At 44.6% G+C, this 20871-nt stretch overlaps 1 protein-coding gene across 2 annotated transcripts in view; it reads left to right on the top strand.

Moving 5' to 3' along the window:
• Positions 1-1304: 1304 nt before the first annotated feature.
• Positions 1305-20871, top strand: part of OGA (O-GlcNAcase) — a 35910-nt gene continuing 16343 nt past the window's right edge. Inside the window, exons 1-9 of one of the 2 annotated variants that reach the window (XM_075843001.1) lie at positions 1305-1748; positions 11341-11392; positions 13453-13550; positions 15501-15631; positions 17047-17218; positions 17305-17403; positions 18662-18946; positions 19271-19429; positions 19914-20527. In XM_075843001.1, the coding sequence (XP_075699116.1) occupies positions 1577-1748; positions 11341-11392; positions 13453-13550; positions 15501-15631; positions 17047-17218; positions 17305-17403; positions 18662-18946; positions 19271-19429; positions 19914-20527 (1782 nt within the window). In that variant the 5' untranslated portion in view covers positions 1305-1576. The remainder of the gene's footprint in view (positions 1749-11340; positions 11393-13452; positions 13551-15500; positions 15632-17046; positions 17219-17304; positions 17404-18661; positions 18947-19270; positions 19430-19913; positions 20528-20871) is intronic. The other variant, XM_075843002.1, reaches the window with a different exon arrangement.

Below are 20871 nucleotides of genomic sequence, written 5' to 3'. Positions count from 1 at the left end.
GGGTCCGTAAAATCAAGGTCGTGTGCATGGGGCCTAACACTGCACGATTGCTGAGTGGCTTCTGCGCCAACACACCACAGCGCTCATCGTGTAGACTCGCGGAGATGCCGCTGGTGAGGAGTCTTAAGTGCAATGCTTCCTGGGAAAAAGTATGCCCAGAGCTGAAGAGTGAGAGCGTGCGCGCCCAGCTCCGCTGCCGAAGTTACTCCCGACGCCATGGAACAGAAGAACTCACATTCTTCTTCTCCTCTTCTGTTCCGTGGTGACGGCGGAGCTGCGCGCGCACACGCTCTCCTCTCTCCAGCTCTTGCTGTGACACGGTCCGTAGCTGATTGGACAGTGTCACAGCCATGTTACACGCCCCCTTGTCAATTACACGCCCCATTGACGGTTCAGGGGGTTATATAAATATCGGGCGCCAAATATAACGGCAACGATATCTAAATAATGGAGGAGGATAGGAAATTTTTTCCCCAGGGTTTGTGCAGCCCTCCCTATTACACGCTGCACATGTATGGGGAGGTGAAAGGTTCTCTCTAATAGCCAAACCAGAGACACCCCTCTGTAGACAGCAATATTTGGAATGGTTGCTCCTCAGTACTACAAAGGGTTGGACATTGACTTACAGGGTAGTCACCTATAGGTGGCACCAGAGAGACAGTTTCCTTCCTTCTGTAGGAGAGATATTTTGAATACTTTTTCCCAGGAAGCATTGCACTTAAGACCCCCACCCCCTATTCAATGACAACAAACAGAGATCTTGAAAATAGTGAGAAATTGAAACACAAAGATTAGAAATTTGCTGTTCTAGAAGTCTAAAATACATCGCACTAACGTTATTGAGCATGACGTATTGCTATGGGTGACAGCCATTATATAGGTTATCGTAATGCAAATGAAAGCTCACTCCACTCACTATCACAATTTATATGTGACCGCCCTACTGAAAATCCCCCATGAAGTTGAGGCCACAATCGTCCATCATCCCGGAGCCCCAGACAGACAGTCACACCCTGGAGATTTGCGTCTCACAAGCGCTTTTGTTCATGTGTCAGGTTTGAAAGCGAAAGCCACGCCCCTTTAACTATTTCCTTACCACATTACACAGCACCGGCCGGCTTGACTCCTATGACATGCAAAAAAACAGTCCAGCACCAATGCAGTTAACCATCACCGCCCTTTCACGTCGGGCCGCCATGATTGGCTCTGACCGGTCAGAAGGGTAAACGTTCCCTCTGACGTCATGCCGCAATCTCTAGCACAGTTCTACCAGTAGTCTGTGAGCCCCCGCCCCCTGACGTCACGCCGCAGGTTCGGGCGCAGACGCAGTCTGAAGTAAACAGACTGGGGGTGAAGACGTTCGGCAGATCGGTAATTCGTTGTCGGAGACTGTTAACGTAGGAAACCGGGTGTTCTGAACGGGAAACGAGAAGGCTGATAACCGGGTACCCGGCCGCGGTTTCATTCTGAGCTCCCAGCCCCGTCGGGTGGTTTTTGTTGTTTGCTGTCTCTGAGGCGACTGGTTCCATCCGGTTCCTGCGCCTGCGCACTGAGTACCGGGCAGGAAGCTGACAGGATGGTGCAGAAAGACGGGCAAGCGACGGCGGCCGTCATCTCCGAACCGGACAAGGAGGCCATCCTCAACCCCCTGGCCCCCGAGTTGGTCCCCCCCGTGCCGACGGGAGAGGACAACGACACAGAGACCGAGACCTCCGCGGGCAGGAGGTTCCTGTGCGGCGTCGTGGAGGGTATGTGCCCCCCCCCTGCATTATGTACGGGAGCCCCCGTCTTTCTGAGGAGCCCGGGCTTCTGTAAAAGTCTCTTTAGCTGTCGCGACCCCTCAAAATAAAGAGGAAGGGGGGTTAGTGCAGCTGCCGCGCAGCATCATGGGAAGTTTCATTTGGAAGAACACCCCTTCTGTATGTAGGTCTAGAAGTCCCATCATGCTCTAAGTGTGCTGGAGTAGTCCATTCTACATAGATGGTGGGGGGAGGGGTCTGCTGCCAGTTCATTTTTTATTTTTTTGCCTTGATTGACAGCTCTGCGAGCTCGTGTGTCTGATAGTAGTCACTGGATTATTATTCTGCGATAATCCGGCCGTTCACGGTTTTTAGTCTGGGTTTCGTTGATGACCCAAAGTCTCCGTTATCTTGGCAGGCGTTTTCCCAACATGTCCGTTATATGTTGGGGGTGCAATCGGACCCCTACACACTGGTAGGATATTTAGTCCCTTGCTGATTGATAGGGGTCCGATCGCTCCGATCCCCACAGATCGCTAAAATGTATCAGTTGTCGCGCATTACGGCTCATTTAGCACCGCCCCCGATCCTGTAATTCAGCCCCATTCACTTATATGTAACCCATAGTAATATTTACCCACCTAATACAGCGCCCATAGACTTCCACGGGTTCATGCTGCAATTCCATACAGAACAGGTGTGTAGCATGTCCCATGATGTGGCGCTGCCCAGGTATTATGGTGGCACGTGGACGTCTGTGGGCTCTACAGTACTGAGCTGCGGGTCCTCCTGCACGCAGACAATGGATGGCGGCTTCTGCTGATGGGACCGCTATTTATATGGATAGGACTGTATTGCACACGTGAAGCTTCACGGCTCCTACACTTCACTGATCTGTTTGGGGCCTAGTTTACAGACCCCGCTGGTACTTCTGACCTGTCCAAGTGCACGAGCCCTTATTATTATGGTATCTGCGGAATGCCCTAAGGCGTGGATCACACTGTGCGTTTTTAGCATGCTTTGTTTTGGTAGGGACTTGTTTCTCAATGGACGTTCATCAACCAAAACAAAAAAAAGCATGCTTAAAATGCAACAAAACCGCACCGTGTGAACCACGCCTATCTAACGCTCGTCAAATAGTATTTCTACTGCAACTAAATGGCCCCCGTCCCAATCTTTTTTTTTAATTTTTTTTAAAATATATTCTCTGTATGCAGATCATCCGGCCCAGCCCTATTGGCTAATCCGATGCACCGACGGGCAACTTCTGCACGCAGGAATTTTGTTTTTATATATTTCTTTGCTAGAGACGTATGCTTTTTAAATCTCTTATTTAAAGGGCGTGTACGCGTGAGATGTTTGCAGGGTCGTCCGCATTCTCATGTGTACAGGGGTATGACTGACCCCATTCTCTCTCCGTCCTCAGGAGTAATTGGCCACGTTTTGTATTTTTTTTATTCTTTTGTTTTCCTCCTGTTGGTGGCAGCCGCTCCCCCTCCCCTCTTGTGAGTACGGCTGCCGGGCTTCTTGATTGACAGTTCTGGATGAGAACATCTTGTCACATGTGCCAGACAAGACATTGTATTATTTCCCTGCCCCATTACAGCTGCATAACCCCCAGCTTCACCCTCCACTGATTGCCGTATGACCTGAGCCGAGGGGGTGCTGTCAAATTGATTTATTGCTGTCTTCGTACTGCCAATCTGAGAGGCATGCCCGAAACTGGCATGAAGGAGATTATGACGCTTATGCAGGACTGGGATGCTGCAGTTCTCTGCTGGTTTTGGTCATTTTAATTATTAATATTATTATTATTTTATTTTTTTTTAAATGCTCCTAAAATCCTAGTCCGTCTGGAGTAACAACAATTCACTCTTTTTAAGATGGCCATGGATTTGGCATGATTCTTTCACCCAAACAGGCGGCTGTGGCAGTAATCGGGGGTCATGTAAGGAGCTTATAGTAAGCTATCACTGTCTATAGATACTCTTACATACATTTAAGACATTTAAAGTGTAACTCCATTTTCATCAAACTTTTGATATGTCCGGCCTCATGCACACGACCGTAAGAGTTTTTACTGTCCGCAAATACGGATCCGACGGCTACAGATGCACATCCGGAGCCATCGGCAATTGCGTAAGCGCCCATAGACTTCTATGGGCAAGTCCGTGCTGGAACTGCAGACGAGAATAGGACATGTTCTATATTTTGTGGATCATTTTTACGGCCCGGACACATCTGTAAATATACGGAAAGGTGTCCTTTTAATAAATGACCGTAGTTTTTATCTATAAGTTTGGATCCGCCGGGCACTTTGCTCCTTCAGCTGAGATCGGCGCTCCTTGTCACGCTGAAGACGGCTCCCATAGAACGTGTATGTAAGCCATCTTCAGCCCAACGGAGCGCAAATCACAGCCGACGGTGAAGGGCGCTAAGCTGAGTTCTACTGCACCTTCGTTTCAGCAATGGTGGGGGTCTCCGCAACCAGACCCCCATCGATCCAAACTTTTGATAGGTCTCTGACATATCAAGAGTTTGATGAAAGTGTAGTTCCTATTTAAAGGGGTTTTCTGACCCCAAAAATGACTTGGAAATTGCCCAACACGCCCCTTCTTTTCTATTTGCTATTGTCTTGGACTGCTGCAGCGATATGTCGTCCACGCGGCTGCGCTGTTGGCGGTTGTGGTCTTTTGGCACTGGACGGCGTCATTGATGTGTAGTAATAGCCAGAAGCAGTGGAGGGAACGTGGGAACTTTGCCTAATTTTAAATGTAAGTTTATTAGAATTATTTTTTTTACCATGTTGGCCTGTTTCCAAGCAACTTGTTTAGTAAAATCGTAAATGTATTTCCTATTGAAAACTTTCTACGGTCCAATGTAACGACTAGGCAGCTGATGAGTTACAGCCATAGTCATTACAGGTGACTGGTCTCTTCCATCTGAATAATCATCGTACATAAGCGCCATTTTTGAACGCAAGATCGATTGTATTATGAATGTAAATGTCGAACAAGCAACATTTATCGCTACCTCTAACAATGGCGATGATTTTTATGTCCTGTACCTCAATGATTGATGTGTGCACCGCTTTTACCAGCCCCCTTATTTCCTATAAAGGCCTGGACTCTCAGCATAGTGCGGGGATAAGTCTCCTGCGGATCGTGTTGGCGACACTTCATATTCCCCCTCCTCCACATATGGCTCTGGGTGATGGTAGGTTCATATTAGTATACAAAGGACTAACAGGTTAACATTCTGGGCACAGCACTTTTTTGTCAGGCATGAGAATATATAATCCCGCAGGAATGGTAAACTCCGCAGCTGATCCTGTGAAGCGTTGTCAAGTGTGTCCAATATATATAATTGGTCTTCACCGTCTGGCCCTTTGGCAGCGATCCACGGTCATGTCTCTTCACCGGCAAGAATTGACACTAATAGATTTCAGGGACACATTACCGGAGGAGATAAGATGTCAATGAGCTGCGGCTGGCACGGATGATGGGCAGGAACTTTTTATTTTTTTGACTTCAGAACAGGTTGTGTTGTGTAGGTTTGTGTGGTTTTAGTTAAAGGAATAGTAAAGCTTTGCCCCTCAGTGTTTATCTGCAGGATTTTCTCCAGCTCCTGATTTAGAGAAATCTTCCCTTTTGTATAGATGTTTAAATGGATTGTACAGAATTAGAAAACCGTGGTTGCACTCTTCCAAAGACAGCGCCACTCCTGGCTACAGGTAGCATGTGGTATTGCAGCTGAGCCCTTTTCACTTCGATGCAGCTAAGCTGCAATACCACATGCTACCTGCAGACATATGTGGTGCTGTTTTTGGAAGGGAATAGACATATTTTTCTAGTCTTGTACAACCCCCTTTAATTTCCTCTGGATTCCTTCCATTTTTGGCTGGCTGATAGGGGAGGGGCTTCAGTAAGGGGGCGGGGTTCTACTGCAGGCTAGACAGGTCTGATATGAGCGTTACGAGAAAGGGAGGTAAAAGACCGATCTTCCAGGGCACACGTAGAAGAATTCTTTATATATTTTTCACATTTTGAGGCCAGGAAGAGACTGTGGTCGTCACACTGATCATGGCAAATGAGATTTACATAAACGGCACAAATCTTTACTGACGTGTTCAATGACCTTTGGCCCTTTCTACTTCAAGTCATTTATTTTTCTTGAAGGCATTCAGGGTAGCTTGCTAAGAAAGTGCTTGGCCGGCCTTTCTCTGTTGTTTGCTGCCATAGGAGTGAAGAAGTTCCTTTTCCGTTTCCTTCTCTCTTCTCCGCCCCTGTCCAAAATTAAACGGGTTGCTTGATAGACTTTACATAGGCTTTGAGTAAAGGAGCCGGACAATTCTGTAGCCTCTTCTGCGGCCACGTACGCACATTGTGGATCCTGTCAGGATTTAGGCCTTAGAGGGGTTATCCGGAGACAAAAAATTGATGACCCATCCTAAGGATTGACCATTAATATCTGATCATTGGTGAGTACGACTCTCTGCACCCCCTGTCGATCAGCTGTTTGGAGGGGCCACAGTGATCGTGTGAGCGCTGCAGCCTCTTCATTCCTTTCGCTGTTCCATACTGGAAAATGGTGGCAATCTTGTAGCAGCACTTCATAGTATTACAGCCCCTGGAGAATATGTAAACCGCGGCTACAAGTGTGTTGGTGTTTCCCAGCAGTGAAGGGAATCACTGAGGATACGTAATCCATTTTATTTCTCCAGATAGCCCCTTTAATCTGGACAGAATCCAGATGCCCAATTCTCCCAAAAAATCAGTGTGGAATATTGACCGCACCAATATTTTTTTTTTAATCCGCAACATGTTTATTGTTGACTCGGATTCCATGCTGAAAATCCGCAGAGATCAGAGTTTTAATTGTGGGTTTCTGTTGTGGATTATCCGGAGGGTTTGCCTAGTGCACATTCTGATCGTGTGAACATAACCTTTTAGGCCGGGTTCCCACGGGATGGAAACACTGTGTAAAAACGCAGCGTATCCGACCTGGAACCCACATACATTCCATCCAAAAACCGCTCATACTTACGTAGGTCGTCATTATGGCCTGGCGACGCGTCCCTCCATTGCAGTCCTGTCAAGCCTCCCTGGATCACGCTACAGCCCATGTGACGGCTGGAATTTGTGATTGGCTGCAGCGGTCACATGTGATGCAACGTCTTCCCAGGAGGCCGGACTGCAGGAAAGAAGAGGAAAGTGCGATTTTTTATTTATTTATTTATTTTTTTTAAAATTTTCCATAGTTGCGTTTTTTGCTGTGTAATCGTTGCGAGATTTTATGAATCTCATCCACTTTACTGGTACTTTAAATCCTGCAGAATTTCCGCACAGAATTCCGTTGCGGAAATTTCGCAGCGTTTACGCTACGTGGGGACCTGGCCACACTACACGGCGACTTTATCTACAACGCTGCTCGCGCGACCAAAGGTCACTGTCAACCAGCCTGCATTGTAGGTAATGAAAGTGAATGTGGCTGTGTAGCGACCCACCGTTTGCCGCAAAAAATCAAGCAGGTTCAGATTTCTTGCTACTGTCGTGTCGCGGTCGCATCAACCTGCAGGTCGCAACGCAGCCACATTTAGTTTCATTACTGTGTGACCTGTGTCACGGCCAAAGTAGCCGTGTAGCCCTAGCCTTAATCCTTATTTGTGGCTGGTCAACCACAGTAAAGAGAGAAGAGAGACAAAGTTGGTACCAGTTAGGTACAAATGAAAACCAGTCAACATGTCATAAATACATGTATACCTGACTGCACATCAATTCAATACCTTATTAATAAAGTTTAACCCCTTAATGACCGGCCTATTTTAGACCTTAATGACCAAGCCATTTTTTAAGTTTTTCTATAGTCTCATTCCAAGAGCTATAACCTTTTTATTTTTGCGTCGACCTAGCTGTATAAGGTCTTGTTTTTTGCGGGACGAGTTGTGTTTTTTAATAGCACCATTTTTAGGTACATATTATTTATTGATTAACTTTTAACTTTTATTTGGGGGGAAATAGAAAAAACCCTGAAATTTCGCCACTCTTTTTCGCGTCTTAAATTAACGCCGTTTACCGTGTGGTATAAATAACACAATAACTTTATTCAGCGGGTTGTTACGATTGCAACGATATTACATTTGTATAGTTTGTATGTTTTACTACTTTTACACAGTAAAAACGCTTTTTTTTCAAAATTATTTGTTTTTGTGTCTCCATATTTGAAGAGCCGTAACGTTTTTATTTTTTCGTCGATGCGGTTGTATGAGGGCTTTTTTTTTGCGGGACGACTTGTCGATTTTATTGGTACCATTTTGGAGTAGATGCGACTTTGATCTCTTTTTATCCCATTTTTTTTTAAAGTCAGGATTCACAGAAAACAGCAATTTTTCCATAGTTTTTTATTACATTTTTTACGGCGTTCACCGTGCGGGTTAAATAATGTAATAGATTTATAGTCGGGGTTGTTACGGACGCGGCGATACCAAATATGTGTAACTTTTTAACTTTATATTATTTTTTTTTTAATAGTAAAGCATTTTGTAAGGGGAAAAGCTGGGTTTTTCATTTTTTTTCAAATTTTTTTTTTTTTAAATTAACTTTATTAAACTTTTTTTTCACTTTTTTACTAGTCCTACTAGGGGACTATAATATGCGATTCTGCGATCGCATTTATAATACACTGCAATACTTTTGTATTGCAGTGTATTACTGCCTGTCCATTTAACACGGACAGGCATCTGCTAGGTCATGCCAGAGGCATGATCTAGCAGGCATTCATGGCAGGCAGACCTGGGGGCCTTTATTAGACCCCCGGCTGCCATTGGAGACAGAGACACTCGGCGATCGTATCGCTAGGGGGCCGGTGAGATGAGAGGAGCTCCCTCCCTCTCTCCAAAACCACTCAGATGCGTTGCTCGCTATTGTGCTCCGCATCTGAGGGGTTAAACGGGTGAGATCGATACTAATATCGATCTCACCCGGCAGAGCAGGGACGCCCCCAGCCCTCAGCTACCTCTGGCAGCTGAGAGCAGGGAGATTTGACAGCTCCCTGCTCTGTTTACTTATTCCGATGCTGCGACGTAAAAAGTCTATGGCATCGGAATAAGGCCCGTTAGTGACTGACGTAGAAACACGATGGGCCGGTCACTAACTGGTTAATATAACGCAGCTCAAAAAACAGAAGTTAAAGGTAAACAAGATCCTCACTCCTGGTTGTCAAGAACTTACCGCACGTGGAAATAGTATAATACAAGTAATCGTAGGATACAATGTCAAGTGTTGCGAGACTGAAATAATGCATAATATGTCATAGAAAAATATACACGATACAAAAGTTCCATAAAAATCAAATAAAACCATATCAAATAAAAAAAAAATATCTGTGGAATTCACCAAGTACCCATGGCAAGAATAGCTTCTTTTATTATTAGTATTATTATTTTGTTTTGGGAAGGGGGCTGCAAAAAACAAACAACTATTCTGTAATTTACTATTTTTTTTTTCCTAAGCTTTTTACAGAGAGGTAAAAATAGCCAAGCCCCTCCCTCATTCTAAGGGGATAATCGAGTGGAGACTGAGGCCCTGTCACCACATTATAAGTATGACTGGAGAGAAATGTATGACGCTGTGACAGAGCCTCTTAAACTTTACTGGTCTCCGATCAGTGCCCTGATGCCCGAGGCTGATTGGTCAGCGTCATACACTTCTCTGTACAATGCCCACTTGGTCAAAAGTAAAACATGCCCAGTTGGGCATTAAGAAACAAATTGGCATAAAGCTAAAATCGCTCATAACTAGAACGTTTTTCTAAATAAAAAGCACTGCTGTCACCTACATTATAGCGCTGATCTCCTTATGTAGGCGATAGGGCACTTATAATGTGGTGACAGAGTCTCTTTAAACCTGAATTGTCACAATATAGAAGAAAATAGACGCAACAGCGTGTATTCCAGGTCTGAATTTACAGGCATACGTCTGCCCAAAGTCCATAAATTCCAGATATAAGTGGGCCAGGCATGGCATCACCAATAATGTATAAATTACTGCATTTTTCTGTGGCTTCCTTTCTCAGTCTGTGGGAGGGTCAGCTGCTCGTCTGCCTGTCTCTAACCCTGTACAAGCTGTAATGTAACGTGAAGATGAGCTGGTCACTCCCAGACTGTCACTGTCCCCTTTTTGATGCCGGGATTGAGAATTTATAACCTCTCTAATTGGGGAGTGAAGCGAGCAGGCACTACTTTATAGTCATCCAGCTTTCCAAGACTCCTTAGCGGCAAACTTGGCTAGTTATGCAGATATATATATATATTATATACATACACCCTGTGCCAGCATTACTACATAATTTGGCTAATTTCCTATTCAGGAGACTGGCAGAGCAGTGGCCACCGCTGTAATGACTTCTTTATGCGCTGGTCTCTTTTGTAAAGTGGGGAATGGACTGAGTTGGACTGGGCTTCTATTTTGTGCCGCTCTGAGGAAATGTTTATTTTGCTGATGATGGGAGATGACTGACTGGGTGAATCTTGGCAGCTCAATCCCGACTTGTGTTATTGCCAGCCGTAACGCTGCTTTTTGCGTGACGTTTGGCAGCCTCCAGGCCTTTCCTGCAGTGGATTAACGTTCCTGGAGTTGAGTATTTGTTTCCTAATCAAAAGAAAAAAAAATGTCAGTCCGTTTTATTCAGTGGCTAATAAGTGGGGAAAAGCAGGAAGATGTCTAATAAATACGGTAACTGCTGGATGATGCAGAGCTGGACCTGCGTGTGAAAGTCTCTGGGGTGGTGCCATGGTGGAAGGGATGGCTGTGTGGGTTGGTGCCCTCTAAATCGCACTTATAATGATTCCATTTTTCGGTTTTATGTTAATAAAGCTCAATCACTTTATAAATGAAAAAGTTCTACAACTTTCTAATAGACTTTTTGTTTCCATTCCTCATCATTTTCAAGATCTGATTTTGCGGTCAGTTAATGAAAACACTCTTGGTTACATTCAGAGGTTGTAAACCCTGTACATATCTCATCCTAATCTCCGCTGAGAAGTGGATACAATTGTATCCAGTCTAGATAATACTCTATGAGCTAAACAGCCTGGACTGCAGACTGATACATTGTAGCAAACTACCAGTGAGACACAAAAAACAATGTCAATTTTTTTTTTTCACCCCCAGAAATTTAGTAAAAGTTAATGTCATATGAACCCCAAAATGATGCCATTGAAAAATACAACTCATCCTGTAAAAAACAAGATCTCATACGGGTCTGTCATAGTAAAACCCAGAATCTGAGCCAGAAAGCTCCAGGAGCAATATTCCTATCCTATATATAGAGTACGTGCTCTGTCACATATATGGTTTTATTTGTTTAAGCCAAAGATTGAAAATTGTCCCAAAGCCCTTGGCAGCATAATAGTCAAATGAGTTGTCCCCATTTTGACAACCCCCCCCCCCTTTTTAAGGCAATGCTGTAATACATGGTCATGTCTAGTTGTCCATATCGTACCTGGACAACCCCCTTTATTGACCCAATTGGTGACATCTTTATAGGATCTTTGTCTAGAATTGGGTTTCTATTCATCCAGCTTTGTTTTTATTCCATGCAGGTTTCTATGGACGACCATGGACTATGGAACAAAGGAAGGAACTATTCAGAAGGTGAGTGGTGCTCAGGAGGTTTGTCTTCTAGTCTTCAGTATTTCGGAGATCTTTCCTCATTAGCTTCTTGCAAAGGTCATGGAAGTGTCCTTGACAACCTTATTCTCGGGCAGAAAAGATAGGCCGTACTTTCCACAAATAATGTTTGTTTGGTCCTATTACGTTTACCTGTATTAATTCCCGTACTATAATAGTTTGCAGTAGCTGGAGTATGGTAGTAGAGGAATCCAGTCTCTTGGGGAGCCCAAAATCCACTCCGTCATATAAGAAAAGCAGGATTACGAGTGGCACCCTGACTTCTTATAATCCTAGATGGAGTCATGTCACGATAGAAATGAATATGAAAATTCTATATTTTTGTCATGTTTGTAGGGACGGCCTGTTATCCCCCAATATAGTGACTGGTGAAGTCATTGGTTAGGTGGACGGCCCAGGTATAGCTTATGCACCAAGGCCTCTCAGAGGACCAACCATTCCAGACTGGAAAATTGATGACTTCATTGAGAGCCACAGTCGCAGGTCCCCGACCTTTTGTATTTTGTGAGCCGCATCCAATTCTGAGTGATGGCTGAAAGCCGCATTTAACTCGAAATTGAGTAGAGACAAAGCAAAAACGTGGAGAAACAAGAAATTGTAAAATTGCTACGTTTTTCAGAAAAATATTTCAGTGTGGAATTTGACATATTCGTGTTATACCATCCAAACTGGCGCTATTCTATCCAGTGCATATGGTGACGACTCAGGACTTCTACGGCAAAACACGCAGCTTGGAGTCACAAGCCATAGGTGTCTTTTCAGATCTTGGTTGGGGGCCACTTGGCTAAAGCATAGACCTAAATAACTACTGTCTGTACGGTTGAGTTGTCCTTTAAATATTGACAAATATTCATTCCGTTCCTTGCATAGGACTGCTTAGGCGGGATTCACACGACAGGGTTTCCCGGCCGGGTGCCGGCCGTTCATAAATCGGCCGGCACCCGGCTGCATTAGGAATAATAGACCCCTAATGGAGCTATTCACGCGACCGATTTTTTTGACGGCCGGGAAAACCGGCCGTCAAAAAATAGGACATGCTCTGTTTTCGGCCGGGAAAACCGGCCGCCCGGCTCCCATAGAAGTCTATGGGGCCGGGTAATACACGGCCATCACCGGAATGTGTCCCGAGTGATGGCCGGGTCTACCGTTGCTCGCGCACTCTCTCTCCTCCTCCTCACAGTGCAGAGTGCATGTGAGGAGGAGGAGGAGGGTCTTTTATTGCTCGCTGTAGGAGTCGGAATCCCCAATCCCCGGCCGGGCATTCGGGATTCCGCTACAGGAGAAGTGCGTGACTGCACTGTCCATATATGGACACAGCGAAGTCACGCACTTCTGCAGCGGAATCCCCGACTCTATGGCCGGGGATTCCGCTACAGGAGAAGTCAGTGACTACACTGTCCATATATGGACACAGTGACGTCACTCACTTCTGAAGCGGAATTCCCGACCTGTGGCAGGGAATTCCTCTTCAGGAGAAGTCAGTGACTACACTGTCCATATATGGACATTGAAGTCAGTGACTTCTCCTGCAAGGGGGGGGGATGGGTGCAACCTACAGGGGACTGTGTGGCTTCGCCTACAGGGGGCTGTGTGGCATCGCCTACAGGGGGCTGTGTGGCATCGCCTACAGGGGGCTGTGTGGCATCGCCTACAGGGGGCTGTGTGGCATCGCCTGCAGGGGGCTGTGTGGCATCGCCTGCAGGGGGCTGTGTGGCATCGCCTGCAGGGGGCTGTGTGGCATCGCCTGCAGGGGGCTGTGTGGCATCGCCTGCAGGGGGCAGGGTGGCATCGCCTGCAGGGGGGCTGTGGCATGATCTACAAAGGGCTGTGTGTGGCAACAAATTTAAATGAAATTCATCCGATTTTAAAACGGACAGGGGAAAAAACGGATCGAAATCGGCCGGTAAAAACGGCAACTCGGCCTGGAACGGAATCGGAACGGATGCAAACCGGCCGACACTCGGACCCTGTCGTGTGAATGAGGCCTTACCATGGTTGTAATGTTTTTTGTTTTTTTACCATAGACTTCAGAAGTGGGGTCTGAACACATACCTGTATGCTCCAAAAGATGACTACAAGCACAGAATGTTTTGGAGGGAGATGTACTTAGTGGAAGAAGCTGGTAAATATTATTCACGTCTCACACTTGATCATCCTTTTGTATACTTGTCGTAACAGGTTGGACTGGCGATCACCTTATACTAGAGTCCTAGTGGTAGCTTCGTGTGCTGCAAGCAGTGCTATAATACTGACGGATTAATGACGGAGCAGGGTCGTCCGCCTCAGGACCGGTTCCAGTCCATAATTTGCGTTCCGTAAAGATCGACTAATGCGTTGGCAATGGGATTTAATTTCTGAGAAACTTGGAGTCTGAGTTTATCCAGCTTTCTGGACGGCTTTGCAGTCAATCACCGTAACACATTGCAATTCTGGGCGAATGAGCTATTGAGGCAGCATTAGGTGGTGACCTATAGAACATGCAGCAGAGCCGTATAGAATTGCCTGATTTCTTAAAGCTAACTAAACGTTCAACAAACTTCTGACATGTCAGTGACAAGTCAGAAGTTTTGATCGGGCGGGTCCGAGCACTGAGACCCCCACCAATCGCTAAAACGAAGCAGCAGAAGCGCTCATGTGAGAGCTGAGCCGCTTCGTTTCTGTTCGGCTTTTTCTGGAAAGCTGATATAGGTGTGTACGGGGCTCATAGACTTTCTATTGCATCCGTACACCGCTACATTGATTTCCAGGAAAAGCTGAACGAAAACTAAGCTGCTCCGCGCTCACACGGGCGTTTCTGCAGCTTCGTTGAAGCGATTGGTGGGGGTCTCCGTGCTCGGACCTTCATCAATCCAAACTTCTGGCATGTCATTTGTTTAGCTACCCTTTAAGATTTTCTATTGCGTGCTCTCACACCAGTAATGCGTTACCAGCCACCGCTGCTTGTGTTTTGAATCGGCAGCTACTCTCGCTCATCTACATAAAGCTCGCTGACACGTATGTAGGAATCCATTAAATATGACTGTAAACTGCATAATGCTGCATCTATAAATCCCAGAACTGAGGAAGCACAAAAGAGATACCACAAACCATTGTGCATTCAGTTTTTGTCTCTTGTTCTGTTTAAAACATAAAAAGTTTGCCTGCGGCCTAAACGTGGTCAAACCCGTTAGTCTGCTTGATATTAATGTAATTAAATCATAAGTTCAACCTTCAGCACCATTTACAGGTCACACATAATCTGCGTTAATATATTGCATTACTTGTATCCATCCTGAGTTAGTCACTCCGGAGCTGCACTCGTAATTCTGCTGGTTGCTGTTGAAAACAGAAGACAGGCTTGTTGGCTTCTATACTGCAGGGGGACAATTAGATCAACTTTATTTGCTGATTAACCAACGTGATAACTTCGGCTGGTCCTGGCTGCGTTTACTTATGTGCAGGCGCTGAACAGATCTAGTGCAGATGCAGGCAGCAGAATCTCCTCCGTCTGTGCAGGCACTGGACGCGGCCAGTTACTGCTTGCGCAGAAGCGGATGCAGCCAGGGACGGCCCGAGGAAGTGATCACGAGACGGCCGTCCTCTTACGTATTATGGACGCAGGCACCGCCCGTCTCCAATGTTTACATAGCCCACCCATGGGAAGCACTGGGACTTCAATTGCCGAACTGGGATAAGACTCAAAGACCGTTCTAGTTTTACGTGCCGCAATATTTCTTAAAAGACCATAAAGTGTCCAACCCCTTTACGTCCTTAAGAAGCCGCTTATCCGTGTGGGCAAGTATTCAGAAACCCAGCTAAACACTGTTCCCAGGGAGTTCTCACCAAGCGAAATTGGTATACTTTTTGTAGAGACCTAGGGGGGAATCCATCAAAATTGATGCAAAGGAAGCGCGGAATAGTCGCCCAAAGCAACCTATCAGATTCCAGATTTTTTTTATTTATTTATAAGAGACGCAATCCAATTGGTTGCGATTAGCAACTTCCCCCTCTCTCCTTTGCTCTAGATGTTTTCCATCCTTTTTTTATTCATTGGTTCAGATTTTAACCAACCTGTTGTGTTTTTATTTTCTAGATCAGCTCATGACCTTAATCTCTGCTGCCCAGGAATTTGGAATTGAGTTCATCTATGCCATATCTCCAGGACTTGATATTACCTTTTCTAACCAAAAGGAAGTGTCCACACTGAAGCGCAAATTAGACCAGGTAGGTAAAAGCGGCGGTTTTCTGGTTTTCCTTTGTAGTAGTTGCAATTAACGGAAAAACTGCGTATTGCCTAGTGCAGGGCCTCACGGGGCGGGGGCATGACGCAGGGATTTAAAGATGCACAGACCCTGCGCTTGGCATAACACTGCATTCGTTTTGCTTTTTATTTTTCATTTTTCACTCGCCGCCTTCCTTTCCGTCAGTAGAACGGTGTGAGGGCTTATTTTTTTGCGGGAGGACTTGTAGTTTCTATTGGTTGCATTTAAAGTACCATATAATGTACTGGGAAATGAAATAAAAATAATTATTATTATTACTGAATTTGGAAAAAAATTAGATTCCTCAATTGTTCTTTTGGTTTCGTTTTTACGGCTTTCACCGTGCGGTAAAAACGACAACTTAACTCTATTCCGTGACTGTGTATTATTACGTAGATATCAAATTTATATATGTTTTTTTTTAAAATAAATATTTTACTACTTTTAAGGAGCCTCACACATGAGCGCGTTCGGTCCGTTATATACGGTCTGTACGTCGGCCGCTTTTCCCGGACCGGACACAGTGCAGGGAGCCGGGCTCCTAGCATTATAGTTATCTATGGCGCTCGTTGCCACTGCCTCGCTGCGGGAAAACTGTCCCGTACTGTAATCACGTTTTCAAAGAAAAAAAAAACGTTGTTAAAAAAAATTTGCTCTGTGTCTCCACATTCTGAGAGCCATAACTTTTTGATATTTTTTTTTTCATCGATTGAGTGGTAACGGCTCATTTTTCGCAGGACGAGCTGTCGTTTTTATCAGTATTATTTTTTGGTATGTATAATTTTTTGATCACCTTTTTTATTCTATTTTTTTTTTATTTTTTGGGAGCGAAGTGGAACAAAAAACAGCAATTTTGGTGTTTTAAATGTTTGATTTTCTTTTTTTACGGCGTTCGCTGTGTTCATTAAATAATACTATATTTTAATAGATCAGACTTTGCTGGACACAGCGATACCAATTCTAACTTTTTTTATTTTTGACATTACTTTAGAGGAAACCTGGGAAAAGGGAGGTTTTTTTTGAACGCTTATTTTTTATTTTCACAAAAAATGGGGGGGCCGATTAGCTGTCGGAGAGGGCCATCCCCCTCTTGTCAACGCCTCAGATGCTGCGGTCGACACCCGCAGCGTATGGAGCGTGCTCAGCGCATGTGGGTGCTCCATAAATTCCCCCCCCCCGCACTATGACGTACCTGACACGTCGTTTCGCGGGAAGGGGTTAAATGTGGATATAGACACCCAACCACTGAGCATGCTGGTTTAGACTGTTCTACTACTGTACTGTCTATTGTACCCCTTATTTGTATTATTGACCTGCAAAAAATCTATCTTGAATGTAATATTTACATGACTCCATCTCCATTTCCTTAATTTGCAGGTCACTCAGTTCGGGTGTAAGTCGTTTGCTCTTCTGTTTGATGACATTGATCACAATATGTGTCCGGCAGATAAGGAGGTGTTCAGCTCTTTCGCCCACGCACAAGTATCGATCACTAATGAGATTTATCAGTATTTAGGTGAACCAGAAACGTTTTTATTTTGTCCTACGGGTAAGTAAAGTTATTTTACAAGTTAGTAAAGTCTTAAAATTTTTCCAAATTCATTCATGGCCTTAATTTTTTGTTTTTTTTTGCAGAATATTGTGGAACATTTTGTTATCCGAATGTTGCCCAGTCGCCATATCTGAGGACAGTGGGTGAAAAACTGTTACCAGGCATAGAAGTTCTCTGGACAGGTAATTCATTATTCTTATTTGATCTTAGAGAATTTCTTTTATACACACTCTGGATAAAACATGGCTATAACTGTAAGGCCGGCTTCACACGGGATGGAAATGCTGCAGAATTTTTGTGCAGATTTTTGGTATGGACAATCCGCAGCAGATTACAGTATCCGTCATGTGGAGGAGGTTATTCTCCTGCTGCGACACAGGCAACTTTTTACTACAGAACAGTCTTCAAGAAACTTGCTACGTATACTGGGTACCCTTAAATGGCGTTATCTGTCTTGAAGCATCACTGGCAGTCTTTTTTTTGGAGGTATGTCGTCCTGACCGCTGATAGGGCAGTTGTCAACACTAATATAGTGGTATAGTTTATGTGCACGTTCATGATTGTACAGCACTTATCATGCTCATTACCGTAGTCGTCTCTCAATCACTAAATGACCCATTGTATTATGTATGTCTCATATTTACCATGTGCAGGCTAAATCTTTCTTTGGCAGTGAAGAAGTTTGGCAGCTACATGTGCCCCATAGCTCAAAGCCAAGGGTTATTATTCTTTGTTGTCCAACAAACCTTTTAGTAGTTAATCTTGAGCAGGAGCCCCCACCTCTGTCTGTGTGCAGTAGGACACATGGGTTGTTAGGCCTTGCCCTTTGCTTAGCCCACCCCCTTATTCCTTTACTAGATATGGAAGAGATCACCAGGAAATTAACCCCTGTGTTTTTCGCAGGATTTCTACAAGACTGTTTGTTTCAGAAACATTCAGAACATCCTAAAGACTAACAAACACTGTGTGAGCAGGTTTATCTCCTGTTTGTTTTTATCATTCATTTCTAGACCTGGTGTTCCTTTTTAAAGGGCTCGGAATCCCGCTTTCGGGATAAAAAAAAAAAAAAGAATAACCCCCCCCCCCCCCAGAAACCGTGCCACTCTTGCCTATGGGATGTGTCTGGAATTGCAGCTCATCCCCATTCAAGTGAATAAAGCTGAACCAGACACCGCCCATGGACAAGAGTGGTGCTTTTTCTGAAAAAACAAAACACCCCCCCTAAATATGGCTCGGGGGTTGGCCTGATCAGACAACCACTTAGTACATGTTACCACCGAGCAAAATTTTACTAAAACTGGGCAAAAACTTCTTTTGACAGGTGAAACATTTTAGTTCCGGGTGCTACAAGTAATCAGTAAATTTATTCCAGATCTCAATCTAGTGTTGTCATTTGCTACGTTTTGCTCCTGCTCAGTCTGTGCTTTCTGCTTCTTTCAGGCCCTAAGGTTGTTTCTAAAGACATTCCCGTCGATTCCATTGAAGAGATTTCCAAAATTCTCAAGAGGTCACCTTTGATCTGGGACAACATCCATGCAAATGATTATGATCAGAAGAGACTATTCCTTGGACCCTACAAGGGCCGTTCTACCGAACTTATCCCGCGACTCCAAGGAGTTTTAACCAATCCAAACTGTGAATTTGAATCAAATTATGTCGCAATCCACACGTTGGCTACCTGGTATAAATCCAATATGAATGGCGTGAGGAAAGATGTAGTAATGAGTAAGTAGGCTGTATAATTATAAAAGTGTAGTCAGATGAAATGTTGAGGCGCCGTTAGAACCGCATCGAAAACCGCACCAAATCTCTGTAAAACCTCATGCGGTTCTAACCGCACGTTATCCGCAACGTGTGAATGGACCCTAATCCTTGATTCCAATCACCCAGCTGATTCCCACTTGTACATGCGTGCTATGTGTATATTGTATCACTTGTACTCTTGACTTTTAGGAGGCAACGTGAATTGATTTACGGTTTTAGCAGGTAAATAAATTGGAATGTCTTATGAAAAATCCTGTGAAACTCCTTTCCTTTTCTCATTTGCAGCTGACAGTGAAGACAGCACAATATCTATACAGATTAAATTAGAAAATGAAGGCAGCGACGAAGACTTAGAAACCGATGTACTGTATAGCCCTCAAATGGCTCTTAAATTGGCATTGACAGATTGGCTGCTAGAGTTTGGTGTTCCTCTTCAGTATAGCAGTAAGTTCACATTATGGTTTTCTGAACCAGCCATAGAAGGCTCTCCTGTTATGGTGTCCAATAGCCAAATCCTTTTAGGATTGTATGAACAGCCTCCCACTGATCTTTTGGACAAGTGCTCTGAATTATTTTTTTTCCTTTACTACGATAAAAGTATGATGTCCTCATGTGTATGGGGGTCTCCTGAAGGCAGATGTCGGGGAGTACGAGTAATTCGGCATATTGGATTTCAACATGCCCGATTCTTAATTCTCGCTGGGGGAATAAGCCGCTGCCAGAGGGGTCTTGCATTGGGTTATTCCCCTCTCCTCATTAAAATAAACATTGAGCATGCATGTTTATGGTGAAGTCGGGCAATTTTCCTAGATCTATCTAAAAATGTTTAGTCCGCTTTATAAAAAGTTCTGTTGATCGGTACAATATCTACAAGCCTATTTGCGATACGTGTGTACATTTTTTATTTCTTTTCCCCCCCCTCTACCAGACCGTCAAGTGGCCCACAGCGGAGTTAAAGCCTCTATTATTGGAATAGCGCCATTAATTTCCACCCCTTCCCTCAATGCAGCAACAACTGTTACAACAGTTTACCAGCAGCCCATTATGAGCCAAGGGACCGTACTAGGCACTGACCCACTAATGTTGCCAAAAGAGGAGGAGGAGAAGAAGCAACTCGACGAGGAACCCATGGAGATGGTGGTAGAAAAGATCGAAGATGTAAATAAGAACGTTAACCAAGTCTTAACAGACATAGTTGAGGCTAAAATGTCAGAGGAGTTGAAACCTATGGACACGGATAAAGAGAGTATGGGGGAAGGCAAGTCTTCCGAGTCCTGCATGCAGGAGGACATATGTAATGACATCGCTCCAATGCAGACTGATGAGCAGGTCAACAAGGAACCGTTTATCCCTGGTCCTCACGAGCAGCCCCTCTACACAGCCGAAGCCGTCACCCTGGACGATTTACAATTACTTGCCGACCTATTTTACTTGCCTTATGAGCATGGACCAAAAGGTGCACAAATGTTGAAGGAATTTCAGTGGCTGCGCGCGAACAGCAGCGTGGTCAGCGTGAACTGTGTTGGAAAAGACACCGACAAAGTGAGTACATGCCTCTTAAAAGATAAAATGCAAACTGGTGAACTCTAAGTATTCGCTATGATACTTACTAGTAAGAATTCTGGTAGCAGTTTTGTCAGCCCAGCTTTTTGGCCTATTGATATTGCTTTACAAAAATTAAAAAATTAATTTTTGGTAAAGATGGACTGTTAGCACAGCTTATTGGAATATCAGGACCTTTAGCACAGCTTACTGGGATCTCTGGATCCTTTGCACAGCTTACTGGGATCTCTGGATCCTTTGCACAGCTTACTGGGATCTCTGGATCCTTTGCACAGCTTACTGGGATCTCTGGATCCTTTGCACAGCTTACTGGGATCTCTGGA

The sequence above is a fragment of the Rhinoderma darwinii genome, chromosome 11 (assembly GCF_050947455.1).
Source record: "Rhinoderma darwinii isolate aRhiDar2 chromosome 11, aRhiDar2.hap1, whole genome shotgun sequence".
In the NCBI taxonomy this organism is placed as follows: domain Eukaryota; kingdom Metazoa; phylum Chordata; class Amphibia; order Anura; family Rhinodermatidae; genus Rhinoderma; species Rhinoderma darwinii.
This window is presented reverse-complemented; position numbering and strand designations above follow the sequence as displayed.